General features: G+C 36.2%; 1 protein-coding gene across 2 annotated transcripts in view; it reads right to left on the reverse strand.

Annotated features, from left to right (window-relative positions):
• COL11A1 (collagen type XI alpha 1 chain) overlaps positions 1-9,443 on the reverse strand; it is a 219,223-nt gene extending 209,780 nt beyond the window's left edge. For both annotated transcript variants that reach the window (XM_050778638.1, XM_050778648.1), the window contains exon 1: positions 8,893-9,443. In XM_050778638.1, coding sequence (XP_050634595.1) covers positions 8,893-8,998 — 106 coding nt within the window. In that variant the 5' untranslated portion in view covers positions 8,999-9,443. The remainder of the gene's footprint in view (positions 1-8,892) is intronic.
• Between the last annotated feature and the right edge of the window lie 8,975 nt (positions 9,444-18,418).

An 18,418-nucleotide genomic window follows, 5' to 3' on the forward strand; every position in this document is an offset into this window, starting at 1 on the left:
AATCATAAAATACTTTATACACATATGCACATACACCCACACACATTCATATATATACATGTATATATACACATATATACATATATATGTACATATATACACATATACATATATACGTACATATACACATATATACATATATATGAACACATATATACACATATATACATATATATGAACATATATATGGATAAACCTCTATTTCTAATAGTTTATAAGCAAAGTCTGACAACTAATCCCCAATAGCATACCAATGTGAGATGAAAGATTCAATAATGAATATATGAGAGGACTATTTCCAATTATCAATTTTACAGATTGATATTCTCAGATTAAACTTTCTTGTTCACTAGTAGAAAAGTAAAATAATTATTTGTGCTACTGTCAATACCACTTCATATCTTAAGGTATTAACAAAACAAAGTTTTGGAGGTAATACAGTCAATCTGTAGCAAAAAATATTCAGAGGCATCTTTGGAGAAAATGCAAAACTGTTTTCCATATGAAAAAAATAGAGGTAAATTGCAATTTATTTACTTTTAGAAAATGAATTTAAAAAGAAGGAGTCACTACTCATGTCACTACTAACACCATAATCCGAGGAGGTCCTGAGGAGGTCCTCAAACTTTCAGTTCACACCATTCCAAGCTAACCCAATTTTAATCTTGTTCCAGTCTTCTGGGTAAAACAAGAATATAATTAACCTAAACAGTTACTATATCAATGTTGTGTATTTTGTCACCATGGTAGACACCGGGGACACAAATAAAACTAGATCACAGTCACTACCCACCCAGGAACTCCTAGAAGAAGACTGACATATAAATGAGTAATTTTTAAAATAATGATGTTACATTCTCTCAGTTGATTACGCTCCAAAAAAGCTTTTGGATAATCAAGTCTGACATTTTTATGCTGAAGACAATAAGAAAACTCCCGTACATCAATCCCCAAAAGCAGAATAAGGCCTGATGATCCTTGCAATGGATCCTGATCAGGACAAGCAATGATCTATAAGAGTTATTTTACTTAATGAAACCAAGCCAACCACAACTGGAACCGTGAATACTAATAGATGCATCTGTCAGCTTCTCCTTAAGTTAGTCAAAGGAACAAAAGTAATATTTAATGGCTCCCAGAAACTCTCCTTTCAGTTCTCCACTACCACTGAGGCTTAGGTTTGTCCATAAAATGGTAAGAGTAATATGATCTCCACCACCGAACTTAAGTGCAGGCTGAAGAGTTATCTGGATTCTGACATCACCTTTTACGAGAACCTCCTTATATTTCTCCTTGAAGAAAGTCAAGTTATTCACCCAATGACCTGATATTTTCTGGGGTTTAGCTGCATGATGTGTACATTAATATTGGGCCCCAGGGCACCATAATCATAAGACAAGTCTAGGAGACTGTGTAGAAGCATTAGAACACCCAGCAAAGTAAACATGGACAAGTGGTCAAAAGCAAGGGCCCTGGAGAAAGCTTGGCAGCATTCAAATTCTGGGCCTACTACTTACTAGCTGTGTGACTTTAGGCAAAATCTTTCACTTCTCTGTTTTTCAGTTATCTCATGGGTAAAATCAGTATTTTGAAATCAGTTTACTTCCAGGAAAACTGTCACAATTCAATAAGATTCTCTATGAAAGTGCATATGGCAGAATCTTGCACATACTGAGCATGCATTCGGTATTAGGGCTCACTATTATATCCACCTTGATATATAAGGGAAAGTTTTCTGGAGCTATGATATTTTACTTAAATTTTGAAGTATAAAGTAGGAGAAGGTGTTTGCTGATGGAAGAGAATGATATAGACATTCCAGGGAGAGTGTTCAAAGATAGGGGAGAATACAGGCAAGAGGTTTAACATCACTCAGTACAAGGTAAATGGAAGTGGGCTTGGGGAGGTAGGAAATGGCTGGTCATGGGCTTGGACATAAAGATAGGCCACATCCCGAAGGGCACTCTAAGCCACTTAAACAACAAACTTACCCTAAAAGCCAGTGAAATACTGTGAAGTTTCATTTGCATTCAAATAGAAGAGTGACAGTAAGTAGTAGGTTGCACTCCACTCTTAGACTCTAAGGACAGAAGTAAAGGAAAGACAGACACCACTGTAGTATTTGTGTTTTTTCTTTCTCTGCAGAGCTATCTAAGAGCACCAAGTATGAAAGAGCACCAAGTATCTAAGAGCACCAAGTATAAAAATGTTCTCATTCGCCGACTACTGCTCTTTCTGGCAGTCATCCTTTCAGGAAGTCTATGTGAAAATCTGAGTGAGGAAGGAAAGCCAACTACCTCACACAGTCTAAGGTTCACTCCTTTAAGCCCGGATGTCAGTTTACCAGTCAAACAGAGGAAGGAAGCTTCCCCTGATACTCTATGCGCTCAAGTTCTATGAATAGGGACCTTCATTTGCCTGTACAGTACAGAGCCATTCAAGAGCAATTAAATTTGGTTAAAATAAGAAAGAAATGCTTTTTAAGAAAAAAAAAAAAAAAAAGAAGGTTTGAGGGGATTGCAAAAGTTGATTGTGCTAAAGCACTTTTACACAGGTTTGTTTTAGTTCTCAATTGTCAAGTCGTATTTGAGCTGGTCTCTTACTCTGAAATATGATAACCTTTCCTTTCTCTGAGTTCTTTCTCCTAAATTAATAGCACTGTCTCTAATTCCATGCGCAGCAAGCAAAGAGTTTATTTTACCAGATAACAGTAGGTCTGGTGATCAGCCAATGTCTAAAGAACCACTAGCCAAGTCAGTAGTAGGCCAAAGACTGCAACTGATAAATAGATATTACTCACTAAATCACTTTAAAATTGTCTTTCATCTTTGCTACGAGCTAGTATTATTCATGTTGAGTTCTGACACAACTGAACGTATAAAAGAATACACTTACCTATATCAATAAAACCATATTAGGGTTTTGAAGGAGGGAGAAAGAAATACATTAGATGCATTCTAAAACAGAAAGTATTTTAAAATTGGAAAAAAAAATCTTTAGGTTTTGAATTAAATTGCAAGATAATTTAGAAGGAATATGTCCTCATGTAGAAAGTGAATTAATGTATACTAAAAGTTACACTGAAAACTGCATTTAAAGTTGACTCTTTAGTGAAAGAACTTAGGGAACACTGCAACTCCAACATCTGCATATACCTCTGTTCTTTGCTAAGGAACAAAACTTGAATGGTCAAAAAAGAAAAAGTTTAGTTTCCTCTCTCACCACTCCCAACTCAGGTCATATTTCCCCAGTATTACCTGAGGGAAGTGAAGGAGTAAAAGCAGAAATGCTGACCAACGCTCAGTCCCCACTTGCCGTTGCCTTGAATTCCTAATGATTAGGCCAACCATGCTTAATTATTTCTCCAAAGGTAAGGAGAAAATAAAAGTGTATTTAATGAAATTCTGGCTTTTAAATACCTAAAGATAATCATTAAAAATCATGTACAATGATGGAGATGTCTCAGCATTTTTTAAACTCCATATTTATATAAATTGGTATAGTTACTTGTGAGTATAAAAACTCTATATAAATGCTTTCACAGTATAATCTTCAGGACCTTATGGTCATGTATTGCTTTTCCCTAAAGACAGAAAAGACTCTTAATTTGGTAGGAATACTAGTTGAAGATTGAACTTCTAGAAGTAAATGTTGAGATAGAAAATCAAATTTTTCTTCCCTTACATCCCTGCCATTTCACATACGGTAATTACATTTGTAACAGTCGTTGACAACACAACAGATATCATGGTAGCCTATTAAGAGTGAGTACTTCCTATAAATTAACTGCCCATTTATGCCTAAGCTAAAAGGTAGTTACAGTAATTTCAGATGCTTTGACAATCCAAAATAAAAACCTTAATTAGAACTTGCACTACTACGTTCTCTCATGTTTTTTTCTAAAGTTTGCCACTTGTTTTAAATCTGTTAACACATAAGTGTGTCATAATGATTATTTGACATTAATAAAAGCCATATTGTATATATAAACTATGTCATCCAATTAAAATTAACATGAAAATATTAGAAATTTGCCATTTTTTATAATTTTCTTAGCTTCTTAGAAATTCAAAGTTGGACCTAGTCTTCCATTAACAACTTTAGAGAGCATACAAAACTATGTTCTTAACACAGCAACGAATAGAGTATTACACCTTCTACTCTGATGTAGATAATCTTATAAAATCACATAGTTAGGAATACAAATGATCAAAAATTACCTTTTTTCAAACGTAGTAAATAGAGTATTTTTTAAATGCATTCCGTAACTATGTTCTATTTAAATTTCTTTATATAAGGCATTTTCACTATATCTACCTTTTCACTAATCTAAACTCTAGCACATATACGGTCTAGTAATTTCAGACTTCTGTAAATAAATATAGCAATAGTGTATCGAATTATTTCTCTTTTACTGCCTTGCAATTTCACATATGGTAATTAAATTTGTAATAGTTGTTGATCGCACAACAGATATCAGGGTAGTCCATTAAGAGCGAGTATTTCCTATAAACTAACTGTCAATTTATTCTTGAGCTAAAAGGTACTTATGTTAGTTTCAGGTGTTTTGACAATCCAAAATAAAACTTTAATTAGAACTCGCACTACTAAGCTCTGTCCTCTCATTTCATCGTCTCAGACTTCTATCATTTAAAATTCCTTTGATCACTAGTACAGGTCTTCAATCTGCTCAGAAAAACTTTGAATATTACAGGAATATTTTTTATGAGGAAGAGTATTCAGCTGATAACATTTTGTGCCTTAGTTTCCCCATTTATTGAGAAGGTAAGATTGATCAACAATTTCTATAATTTCTAGTGCTAGCATTCTCTTTTAAAAATCTTATCTGCCACTGCACTCCAGCCTGGGCTACAGAGCGAGACTCCGTCTCAAAAAAATAAATAAATAAATAAAATAAATAAATAAATAAAATCTTATCTAAACACCCTTTTTTTTAACCTTTTAAAAATTCATCTTTGTATTACACAGAGACTCTCAACCAAACTTGATTTGAATCCTCGTTATCATGAAATAGGCAGCATCTTACTACATGAATCAGAGTGAAGAGAATTTATCCCAGGAAAAAGCAAATGTTTAGAAAAGAAAGGTGACTATTTATACATTTTTTCTTAGCTAGAAATCCAACCCATAAATTTGAAAAGAGGAGATTTTGCTTTGCTGTATTTTAGGGATAACTTGAACAACCATGTGGTTCTTCCATTTTAGTCACAAATTGAATAAAATAAAAAACCTTAAAAAAATTAACTAAATTTTAAGCAATTATGTTATGTAAATACATTTCTCACTTTGCTAATGCCTAACTTTGTTTAAAACTATACAATTACCTTTTAGAGAATAACTTCTATAAAGTATCGCCTCAGTTAAGTATTAATTATGAAGCAACTTGGCACTTTAAGATATTAAGAAACTTAATTTCAAAACTAATGGACAATTAGGTAAAAGAATCTGTGCCACCTAAACTGAGGCTATGTGTGTAAAGCATGCAGAAAGGTGTTTCTCTTTATTCTATGTTATTTCTCTATTATAGTCCTGATAAATTTTGAATTTAAAAAACAAATGGAAAAACATAATATTAATAAGTTTAGCAAACACTGCATTTCTTATCAGAAGCATATCTGAGTTTCTGATTTCTGATTAAGGAAACAAATGGACAAATCTGATATCTTTGCAAGGTTGAATTAGCACATACTCTGGAAGCCAGGACCATTTCACCTGCTGATCCCGGGCACTCAAAACAACACTTCTACAGGACTCACTATCAATTCCTGACAAGCTTTCAAAGTTCCAAGATTGATCAGCCTTTTACAAGATACAGTATTGGCTTAACCACCAAAGGTTATATGTAATTTTGATTAGTAAAAACTGATTCAATTAGATTTTTTGTTAGTACTTGATTATAGCTAAGTCTAACTCTTACTTAAAACCCTTACATAAACTCATTTATCTTAACATAATCAAAGTATGGTCACTATGAATTCCAGGTAAACCCCACCTCTTGTGAATAGTAAGCAGTGGACTAACTGCCAAAGAATATCAATAAATCACTGAGATACATCACTTATTTTAACAATAAATATATATATGAAACATAAAATTGAAGTTAATGTAAATAAATATTTATACAAATCACACTTAACCTTGTTGTTCTAAATCAAAGCAAGAATTGATTTTTAATGAGTATAATAAATATTTCCAAGTTATAGTTTGATTTTTCAAAGAAAATGATATGACTAGGTATGAAGTCATAAATTTTCTTTAATCCATTCACTTCCAAGAAACTTTCTCTATATTATTTTCTCTAGAGTCTAACTTTGTTTTGAACCCAAATGTTTTAATGCTTTAATGTTTAAATTTTATATAAAAGTAGGATCTGCTTTAAATTATCTTTGTACTTAATATCCAAACCTTATTACTGTACCTCAGTGATATCAATGCCATAGTATGATGCTGGGATATAATATCTTTATTTAGAAACTGGTATAAAATCTTACTTCTTACTTCAACCACAAATCTAAAGGCTACTCTCAGAACTGGACACTGGGTTTATGTTTCCCTTGTGTGATGATTCAGGCTTTGTAGCCAATGTTTCCTTTTTAAGCATTAATATACTATTATTCCCTTTTTGAAGTTAATTTGGGGATAAGAATGCCTACAAAAGTGGGTTTATGTTAACATGTGGCCTCCCAGGAGCAATGAGCACCAAACAGCTTGATAAAACACATTCCAAAATCTTACAATATAAATATCTAAACTCTCACATAACTTTCAGGGCATTTCATCAAGAAGAAATCCAACAAAATCTAATCCTTATGCTTTGCTATTTCTATCATTACTTGGTTTTATAAAAATAGGGAAAGTGGTTTTCCCATCATTTATTTGATGTGGTACTGGGATGCTATTTAAAAGTGTTTCAGGTATGTTGCTAGACTGAAAATAGAAAATGTATTCATTAAAAGTACAGAGATTTGATTTTTAAAAATATCCATCGATCTTTACAGAAAGGCTCAATGTGGAAAATAAAAATAAATATCTTCAGTAAAATAATCCCTGAATTCATGCAAAAGTGTCTCTCAGAGCTTGTATTTCATTCATCACCAAAGAAATTCTCCATTTCTATAATTTTAAACAAATAGCTGCCATTACATTATTTTCATTTACATGCATATGCAACATGCTGAAAAAGAAATGGTATATCCATTTTTCCTTTATCAAGGGTCCTTTTTCAGTACTACTGTAGTTAAGAAGGACTCACAGAGGTCTCATGTCCCATGGTAGATGCAGGAATTCTAAATAATAAACAAAACCAGCAGAGGGCAGAACTGCTGACAGAATTGACCAATCCAACCGGTGACCAGGTACTAAAAGTAAAATACAAACTTTTTGATGGATTTCACTTTCAAAGACTCTCTTATCTATCCGTGAAAATGTGGAAATGAATGAATCAACATAATTAATAAACATAATAAATCCTTTCAAAATTCAAATATAGTCCTAATGGGAATTTCACTGCATTTACCAGGAAAAATCACCCGGGGGAATAATTTAGCGCTGCCTGCTACTTGGGAAGCTGACAGTCACTAAGCGTGTGGAAGGAATAATCTGGTCGCAGAGATAGGCCTCCGGGAGGGCAGTCTCCCGTTAGGGAGAGCTCAGATCTTGGCATCTAGGCCCAAGGCCAGACTCAGGTTTCTGCTAAAGCCTACGCATTTGGGCTTGACCATTTTTATCTCCCTTGACCCATCCTCGTCACCCTCCTTCCTATCCCCCAGCTTCTTTCTGCACTCCTCACAAAGCTTGCTTTCTACTCTAAACTGCCTGGGCTCCCTGAGCTCCAAAGGCGTTCGCCTGCCAGCCGATTCTAAGGCACCTAACGGACCGCTCCAGCCAGATGCCTTCTCAGGAAAGGGCGGGGGAAGAGAGGGAAAAGGCAGAGGGGAGGAGTGAAGTCGCTCTCCCTCCGTGGGTACTGACAGGGCTGCAGACTTCCGAGCAGGTCTGGCCATTGAATATTTGGTGGTGCCACGTAGGAACTTTTCCTTACCTCTCTCCTCCCACCCCACCCACACCCCCTCCCCTTCCCTCCCAATCCCTAGTCCTCCGCCCCCACCCCATTTGCTTGACGACTTTCATCATTCTCCAAGAGAACTGCACGTCCAACCTGCAAGAAGAAGCGGAGGGGTGGGGTGGGGGGAGTCACTGAAATTCAGGGGAAAGTGTTCTCCCTATCTTCAACCTATTCCTAATAATCTGCCAATTTTTGTCCACTTAAAATAGATTGACCCTCCCGCGCCCCCCAAACACACACAGTGTTCCTAATCTTCTAGATTCACCCCCCTGGTTTCTCTTATATCCCCGAAACTAAAACAGCCTGCTTCTCACTTTGTTGCAGACAAAGAACTTTATCAAGGTTCATTTTATACCCTTTATATTTTCTCCTCAGCTCACCCTTAAAAAGATATTCCCATTAGTTAGAATCTGAAGAAACCAGATGTGTTCCAAGGGCAGTCTAAAGACTGTGCCTCAAACAAAAGCTTTGTATAACCGCCCTTGTGTTCAAGGTAATATTTTTCCTCTTTTCAAAGAGACTGAAAAGTGGTGAAGGGCATTTTCAGCAGGCTCTCCGCCTGACAGATCTTTTTTCCTGCTACCTACCTCCTCTCCCTTTATTGTCCCGCCTACATCCATCTCTTTCTCCAATTTCCAATTCCAACCTGGTAGCAGCTACAATCTGGATTTTATTTTAGGTAATTGCTTTTTTTTTTTTTTTTTTTTTTCTTGAAGAGCAGGGAGGAAGGGTAAAGGGGTGGGGGGAGGGGCGCAGGAGTAAGACCCACGGCAATCTCCCACCTCCCCAAATCCATTTTTTCTTACCTCCTCTGACCTCTCTAGCTTGGAAGAGGAAAGTCAACGCGAGGGTTGTTACGGTGAAATCCCAGAGCCACCGTTTCGTTTTCCACCTAGAGGACCACGGCTCCATCTCCGAGCCCCGCGCTCACAACTGTGAACTCAACCCACGAAATTGCGACTGCAGACCAACTTCGTCCTTTCCAAGGTATTGCCGGGGATGTTTGCTACACAGCCATTGGGGAGGGAGAGGGGGAAAAAGTCAAAGGGCTTTTTCTTCTAAATTTGATGGTTTGCTTTCTTCGTGTCTCTACCCACTTCCTCTCCCTCTGAGTTGGCCCCGCCGGCCCGGACCCTCCGATCCTTCCTCTGCCGGGCCCTGCCTTCAGAATGAAGGCAGATGAGGGGCTTCCACCAACAAGCTGAGAGTACTGTGTGCCCCTAAAGGCTTCATGCCGTCAGTGGGCTGGACGAGCGGCTCCGGGCAGCCCCCTCCTCCGCCCACTCCCCTCCCTGCTCCCGGCTCCCCCACCCAGGGCGAAACTGACAAGCAGGCTGAGGGTCAGACCCAATCACACGCCTCTGGGCGGCCCCAAACCCGCCCCCGCCTCCCTCAGCCCAAGAATGAGGACTCCCGGCAGGCCCAGCCCACCAGCCACCCCCCATCTCCCCACTCCTCTCCTCCCTCCTCGCCCACCAAATTCCCGAGAAAAAATGGGAGGGAGTTACGCGGGACGCGTGCTTGGCTCCAGCACTTTGGGAATGAAAGGAATTGCAGGAGAGCCCCGGAGCACCCGGAGTTTTCAAGGAGCTTCTGTATTCAATAAAAACAGCTACTTGTCTACTTGCACCCGTCTGTTAGCTCTCACCCGTCGGCGGGAGAGGGGAGGAGTCCAGCGCCTGATCGGCCACACCGCTGGAGTCCTGGGCTGGCGGCGGTAACCTTATCCTTGTGCAAAAATCTGCTTCGTATGGCAGACGTGGAACCAGTGGACTCATTGCGCTGCCTACTCTGAAAGGTGTTTTTATTTTTATTTTTTTAACCCAATAATTACAAGAAATGAATGAAGGTGGCATGGAGGGACCCTAGAGGTCAAAACCTAGAGTTTGTAGGGAAGTCCTCTTTGGAGATCTGAAACTGACAGGTTTATCTCTTAAACATTTAAATTCAGCACTAGGTTCATTCAGGAACTGTACTTAAAAGAGTTGAACTGTACTCTGAGGGAGGAGGAAGAAAAAATGTATGGAAGCTGACATTAAGAGGGTGAGTAATTTAATTTTCCAGCTGATTCTGTTCTGATCCTGGATGAGGGGGTACTGAGGAGGGTGTAGAAAAGGCGAGGAAAGCAACTAACAGAAATCTCCAAGAGGCCCTGCCCACAGCTCCTCATTAAGGGCCTGGCCCTGGCCCTCAGCCTCAGGAGCCAAAAACATGGTCACTCCACAGTGGAAGTAATGAAGAGCGCAGGTTTCTAAATTCCCTCTCTGCTTAACCCATCCTCAAAGTAATCCTCTTCCACCTGGAATACAGATTCCCAAGTCACTTTTTCCACGTTAAAATCATTCCATCCTATTGACTCCTTTTTGTTCGTTAATAATTCCTAAGATGTTTCTCTCAAAGATTTTCTGGAACAGTGCCCATCAGGGTGCCAGCATACATTAGCCACTCAATAGAGATGGGTTGGATGAATGAACACATTTTTCTGTTGACAAAGACTAGACGCATTGGCCAGGGCCTACTTTGAGTATTTAAGTCTTTTAAATGCTTAAAGGCTCTCAACTAAGTTTACTAGGTACATATGTTCAATTCTACAGCTGCCACTAATCTTTAGGAACTCAGTTTTCTATTAGTCATCAAAATATGCCTCATGATCTATCAGATTATATCAAATCTTTTCATGCAGTTTAAAATTGGAAGAAAGGTGATCAAAGACTAACTAGATTGAGCCCTTATAGAAGTTTAACAGCATGAACAGAGACATATAAAATGAAGAAAGCAACTAGAAAATACCTTCAATATAAATATCACTCTCCGTAACAAAGAACTACTCCCTTATCAAGAAGTTATCTCTTAGATCACAAGTAAAAAAAAAAAAAAAAAAAAAAAACCTCATATTTATAATGCTGTTGGCAGAATGTTTGGAATGCCTCATATCAGCTGCAGAGAAATATCATCAACTAGTTTTTCAGATTACAACCTCAAACTGTTGCTTAAAATAATTTAATAAAATAATTTAATATCATATTGCATTTGAACCTGAAATGCACAATTACAAATTAAGACCCTTACAGTAAAAATATATGTATTTGCCATCTTCATTATCTTTTCATCGTCTCACAGATGGAAAATTTGTATATATTTGCTGTTTCTAAACTTCTGTACAAACTGATTTTTCTGTCTAATCTTTGGGTATTTTAAAAATTACTTTTTACATCTTCTCTCAAATGTAAAATAGTGAAATGAATGCAAGTTTAGAAATACATATTTGTGAAGCTGACAGAATTCTAAATCAATTCAGTAGCCAGAGAGAGTTATGGTGCTTGTAGCAACATGTACAAATGGTGTTCCAAATTGTCTCTTAATAGCTCTCAAATTTATTGAGAGTTCTGTGGCTTGATACTGTTCTAGAAGGTGAGAAATGATGCAGTCAATCTAGCAGTCCCTACTTTCTTGTTACATCTCAGACCTTGTCACTGCTGTGAAAGGGTTCTTTCAGGCAAAGCATTTTGGGTGAATAGAGTTATTACTACCTTATGCTCTCTGTACTTGTGGTCTGAATTCCTCTGGCCACTGCCCAGCTAGGCATAATCTGGGTCTGAATGAATGCCTCTAGAAGGAAACATAGCAAATTCATCGTGAGGAATAATTATATCTAAGCCCTCTAGCCTGTAGCTAGATGTCAGATCTAGAGCCTCCCTAGGAACCAGCCCATGGATTTACAGGAGATTAACTCAGTGAAAGAAAGGATAATACTAAGCAACAATGGGAGCAGGGGAAAGCCAGAGGAGAGGCACCTTAGCTAACTTCAACTTCACATGGGGGAACTTCCAATGGCATCATTTCCCGGGCCATCTTTCAACCAGTCCTTGCTAATTGTTTATATGTAGATTCAAAATATAACCAAACAGGCAGTTTTCCTGACATAGTCTTCAGTATGAAGCACAATTAGTGATATTTTCCTATTTTGTCACATTTACAAATAATGATGTTTAAAGTTATTTCTTCAGCTTTGTAGAATTAGTTGTTATTGACAAGATTTTCAAAAACAGGATTTGAAAAGTAGAGAAAAAATAGTCACTTTTTCTGTAGCAGCATTTTAAATTAACCATTTGTCCATATTGGCTTGTCAGAGAAACTGAGATAATAATTTGACAATGGATTGGGAGGTCAAATTAAGGAAACTTAAAGTTCTAAACAATCTTCAGAGTCCACGGAACTTTATGAAACATTGTAAAAAGCTCACAAACCATCCTTAACATCTTCACAAATCTCTAGGAATCAGGGGAGCTGGACTCAGAACCAGTGTTTGAAATATTAAGACCTCTACAACCAAAGGGAGACCGAAGACACCTTGACAATAGCTGGATGCCCCTAATACAAATAGTATGAAAATATTGACAGAACTCTATAACAATCCTTAAATTACTACAGTTGGAATTAGGGGAAAGAAGTATATTAGGTAACATGATTTTATAAACAATGAATCATCTTTTAAGTCACTTGGCATGTATTCCCCTTTTCTCATACTGTTTCATCCCCCTATTTTTGATATAGATAGATAGGTAGGTAGATAGATAGATTAGATAGATAGATAGATAGATAGATAGATAGATAGATAGATAGATATAAATTAGATATTTTCTCTAAACATTTTACTATAATTAAAATTACAACATCAAATGTGATTTGTTGAATGAGATATTATAGGGTAGGGCTCTTGCACACACCAGAAATACTTAAAATGTTTAAAACAAAATTGCTTTTGCATGTAATCCCTCTCTTACTGTGCCTAAAGGTTTGCCTTTCTTGCCCTTTTCTGAACTTTAGGTCAATTATTTTGAGAAGGAAATGACTAAGCAGTTTGACATTCGTTTTACAGTTTTTCTAATACATGAGTGACCAGAAATTAGTCTCTGTTTAAAAGTAAAGTTAGTCTCTCTGACGTCACAGATGGGGCATTGTATTGTAGAGTGGTGGTGGAAGAGGGACAGAGAGGTTTATTTCCATGGTCTAGCCTAGCTCACAAAAACCTTACTGATGGTTGGGTAATTACTGGCAACATTACTCTGAAATAACTTACAGAACATTATAGGAATCCAAATTTAGCCCAATTTCCATTATACAACAAAATCTTCAGATGAAGAAGATTTTTACCTTCTTCTGTTGGTGTGTTGAAAGAGCCATCTCAGAGATGACAGGTGTATCCTGTTTAAAAGGACCTGAGGCCGGGCGCAGTGGCTCAAGCCTGTAATCCCAGCACTTTGGGAGGCCGAGACGGGTGGATCACGAGGTCAGGAGATCGAGACCATCCTGGCTAACACGGTGAAATCCCGTCTCTACTAAAAAATACAAAAAACTAGCCGAGCGAGGTGGCGGGCGCCTGTAGTCCCAGCTACTCAGGAGGCTGAGGCAGGAGAATGGTGTGAACCCGGGAGGCGGAGCTTGCAGTGAGCTGAGATCTGGCCACTGCACTCCAGCCTGGGCGACAGAGCGAGACTCCGTCTCAAAACAAAACAAAAAACAAAACAAAAAAAAAGGACCTGAAATAAAGTTGGATCTAAATGAACACCAAACAAACAAGGAATATGGCCTTGTATGTTCATGTTATTTCTGTTAAAAATATATTTTTGTTAGCTATATTCACAGGAAGCTATCAGAGTTCCTTTTCATAATTGTCCAATCAAAGATAGAAAGGAGAAACAGAGAATGGAATAATTCAAGGTAAATCTCACATATCTTTTGGACTTTTGTCAACATACCTTTACTCTCTGAATCTCTTTTTTTTTCTCAATTGAATGGGTTTGACATTTACTAGCTCTTAGGGCATCCTGGGAATGTGTGTCAGCAAAAATGTAACATGACTTTTTCCCAAGTTGTATAGGACAGCAGGAATACCTGTATTAGTAGAGGTAGAAGAATTGATTTTACATGTTTTAGTAAACCATTTCCATAACTAAAGGAAGTAACACACCACTACTAATGTATAACCAAGATATTTTACTTTCTATAGTGTTCCAATTATCACTTGAGTACTATTGACTGGATTCACATTGGTTCTTCCTAACAAAGTAAGTTTGCTGAAGGTAGAGATGTTAGCATCTTTAAAGGGATAATTTAAGAATTTATTCATAACAATTTCATAATTTTTTACATTTTACTTTCATAGTTAAATGAGAATGTACAATTAATTTTCCTTTGACATTATAAATAACAAAAGGCAACAAGATACCAAATACATCATTACATTATTTCTAAAATAAGTAGGATCCTCTTTCTCACCTCTATCATTTCTTCACAGATTGATCCACCCCAATACCATTTGACAGTATTCTTGACTTAAACTGTATATTATTTCTAGATAATCGTATGTAATTGTTTTATGCCTCTGCCATTTGTACCTAATCATTTAAGTCTGAAACCAAATGCATGTGCATTAAAAATCTAAAGAGTCACATTGGATAGTTTTCTGAATCATATGCAATATTTCTGTTATTTTTATATGACAGTCTTATACATTCCACAACAAATGCCAAATACAAGATTTAAGGCTGGCAAATATGGTTAAATATTGAAATAGATCTGATTTTTAAAACATCTGTATTAAATAACTTCAACTTAATTTGTTTTGCAGATTTTCAGTGTTTAATAACCCTCCCAATATTATACTTTCTGCCAGTAGTGGTATGGTGAAATTATTGCACATTCAAATTCTGGACAAACAACAGATATTATTTCAAAACCTTTTACAGTCTAATTTGCAAAGACTGGAAAATTACATATGAATATAAATGGTTGGGTTCCAAAACAAAACAACATTTAGTATAAGAATATTTTGTTAAAAACAAAATGCATTTTCCAGTATAGGAAAATTCTTTTTATTTAAAATGCTTAATGGTTTTTTGTTAGTTTTCATAACATCTTCATGAGATAGGAATGTAGCAATTTTAATGATTTCATTTTAAGGTTGAGGTCTGGGACACTTAAAGTTCAAACTAGGAATACTGAAACAGATGTTATATGTGAAAATATTTATATTTTTACACAACTGCTCTCATTATTAATTCTGTTCTTATAAATTATGCATTTTAGAATTTGATTTATATTTTTATAAGTATTAAAATGAATGAAATCTCTTAAAAATCTCTTAAATAAAGCTTAAAATATAAAAGATAATGCCATTGGCTGTACTTAAAGCCTTAAAAATGTTGAGTTATATCTGTGGATGAATTTTTATGAATAAAAAAGATAAATAATAATGAGCAATTTTTATACTCATGCCAACCCTCAGGTTTCTCTTTCTCCCAGGATTTTAAGATCATTTTATAACTTTATATGCGTTTGCAAAGGTAAAATACTGCTGGAATTAATCCGAAGTCATGTTTTATTTTCCAAGAAGAAAAAGAAAAAAGGAAAAAAGGAATTCAATGTCTTAAAGAGATGAAATAAAATTATAATTATATTAATATTTTGTAAATACACGAAGATCTTGAAAGTCGTAAGTACTATGCAAGGACTTCTATTGCAAGGCATAAAAATCTCTAAATTGGAAAACATGTCAAGTATTACATCACTGTTTTTATATACCATAAATTCTTTGAGAGCAGAAATCCTCATTCTATACTAAATTTTCAATATCTTTATTTCCCCTTCTCTTTGTGCTCCATATGAATTTGGTAACATTTATCTTAGTTGCTCACTTTAATTTGCATTTAGATTTAAAACACAAAAGTGCCAATTAAAATGATTTTGTCCATCATTTTAAAGCATTAGATCTTCAGATATGAATTACTCTGATACCTAAGACCCAAGCTTGGATTGAAACTCCAGGATGTTACTGGTAATACCATGGGGCTTCTACTGATTTAGAAGGAAGACTAAACATCTCTACCACCTGTGAAACTATCAAGACAAAGTCTGACGTATTTCATGGGGTGGAGTTCATTGCAATGTTTTACTAAGTCACAGTTGAAAACTTCAGGATCAATTCTGTTGATAGGATGCATTAAATTTAGGTCTCCCCCTCATCTCCACCATCTCATGACAATAAGGATCCTGCATAGTTTGCGTATAAACTTACATGAGTTCTGATATTGACCAACAAAAAGCACTACTCCCTGTGTTCTCCATTGTCTTCCCTTGTTCTTTCTACCAATAATTCTGCAACAGGATATCTGGATAAATTTTGATAAGTGGATAACAATAGGAAAAATGTCAAGAAATTAATATTAAAATTTCAAATTTTGGAGTTACAAATAACTCAAAGGTGTATGTTTTATATGTAAACATATTTATATTGTAGTAACAGTAAAAATTGTTATACCAAAAAGTCATATATATGCATGGATAGTGATTTCATAAATATTTCAGTAGGACATTGTCCTAAATTCTAGAACCTTATATTCTAGTACAGGAAGAAAATATATTAATAAATCAATTACCTAAGAGATGTATTAATAAGTGAATTAATTTCATAGGAAAAATCACTTTCTGTAAGAAATCCTTTGCAAATTGTGATTTCTTACAGAAGGTGACTTTTAAAATAAAATCTACATTCTTCAGTACTGTCTTCAACAGATCTTTGAGATTATAACTTAAATAAAATTTAATCAGCCGGGCACAGTGGCTCACGCCTGTAATCCCAGCACTTTGGGAGGCTGAGGAGGGCAGATCATGAGGTCAGGAGATCAAGACCATCCTGGCTAACATGGTGAAACCCATCTCTAATAAAAAAATACAAAAAATTAGCCGAGCATGGTGGCAGGTGCTTGTAGTCCCAGCTTCTTGGGAGGCTGAGGCAGGAGGATGGTGTGAACCTGGAAGGCGGAGCTTGCAGTGAGCCGAGATTGCACCACTACATTCCAGCCTGGGCAAAAGAGTGAGACTCTGTCTCAAAAGAAAAATAATAAAAACAATAATCATGTGATGATGGAAAACATTTTAAACACACACACAGAAACACTTAACTAGATAGCATAAATAAATACCTTACTGAAATGTAAACATTATCCAAAACTCTGATGATGTATATTATAGTGTTGGGAACAAATGTATAGTGTTTTTTTTTATTATTTTTAAATAACATTTTAGTCTCTAAGCACAGAACAGAAATGATGCTTGTTATTTTTAAAACCTGGTTCAGTCTTTACTCCAGTCTACTTTTTAGCAATATTTCTGAGGAATATTCAGTATAAATGCCTTTGCCACTTTCTATTCTCATAGTTTATATATATTTTTATTCTATTTGTATTCCAAATCTATTGCCAAGACATTTTCTTGAATATTGTTGCCATACAATATTATTTTTCAAAATCTTAGAGGTTAAAACAGGGATAAAAATGTGAATGTTTTTTCAAGAAAACTAATCAACATGGGAGAAAAATGCACCTCTCAAGGGGAACTGCTAGGACATTGGTAGAAGAAAGAGATGAGCAGAGGGTATATGGAAACAGGAAAGAAAACAATCTTAGCAGTCTTTATAACTGAGAAATATTGAAGGAAGGGAGTGCTGCTCTATGATTCGTTTTCTTAAGTGTATCTATTTTCTTGCTTCGAGGAGAACCATTTAGTTGCTTAGTAGTTTGGCCACTGCAGAACTTGGGGTCTTCCTGCTGGAGAGAGGTAACCTTGACTAAAACTATTTGGAGATGTACCATAAAATACAGAAGCTCAGTTGGGGAGTGGGGGTCTATAAACAGCCAATGAATAACTATCACCCATCACAAAGGAATTACAGGTGAGAAATTCCCAGCATCTTAGTGTGTGTGTGTAACCAACAAAATTCTGTGTCATTTATCTAAGAAGCATAACAACTCGGCACTTATGTTCTGGGTTTATAACATTTTAAAAAATTCTCATAATTCTGTGGATTTCTTAGGCTCAGCTAAGTTGTCCTGCTGTTCACTGTAATGTCAGCCAGGATCATCCAAGCACTCGAGCAATTGCAGTGAACTGGGGGGAGATTGGCTAGTTCTGATACATAAAAGGCAGGTATATTAACATACCTAGTTCCTCAGCCGAGGTGGCTGGAAATGCTGGAAATGGTGAACTCTGACTGAACCCATCTCTCTAGTAGGTTAGTTTGGCTTTCTAAATGTTAGTTCAGGGCTGCAAGAGAGTATAATCAAAATCAGAAGCAGGAGACCCCTTCAACGCTAAGCTCAGAAGCAGTATAATCTCACTTCTGCATCATTTCATATGTCAAAACCAATAATAATGAAAACCCAGATTTACTAGGAGGAAAAGAGTAATATACAATTATAGGCATGGCAAGAACTATCAGCAGCCTTTTTTGGATCTAATTTAACACAGCCTATGCAAAGTACACTTACCTCC

This window comes from Macaca thibetana, chromosome 1 (assembly GCF_024542745.1).
Source record: "Macaca thibetana thibetana isolate TM-01 chromosome 1, ASM2454274v1, whole genome shotgun sequence".
Taxonomy (NCBI): domain Eukaryota; kingdom Metazoa; phylum Chordata; class Mammalia; order Primates; family Cercopithecidae; genus Macaca; species Macaca thibetana.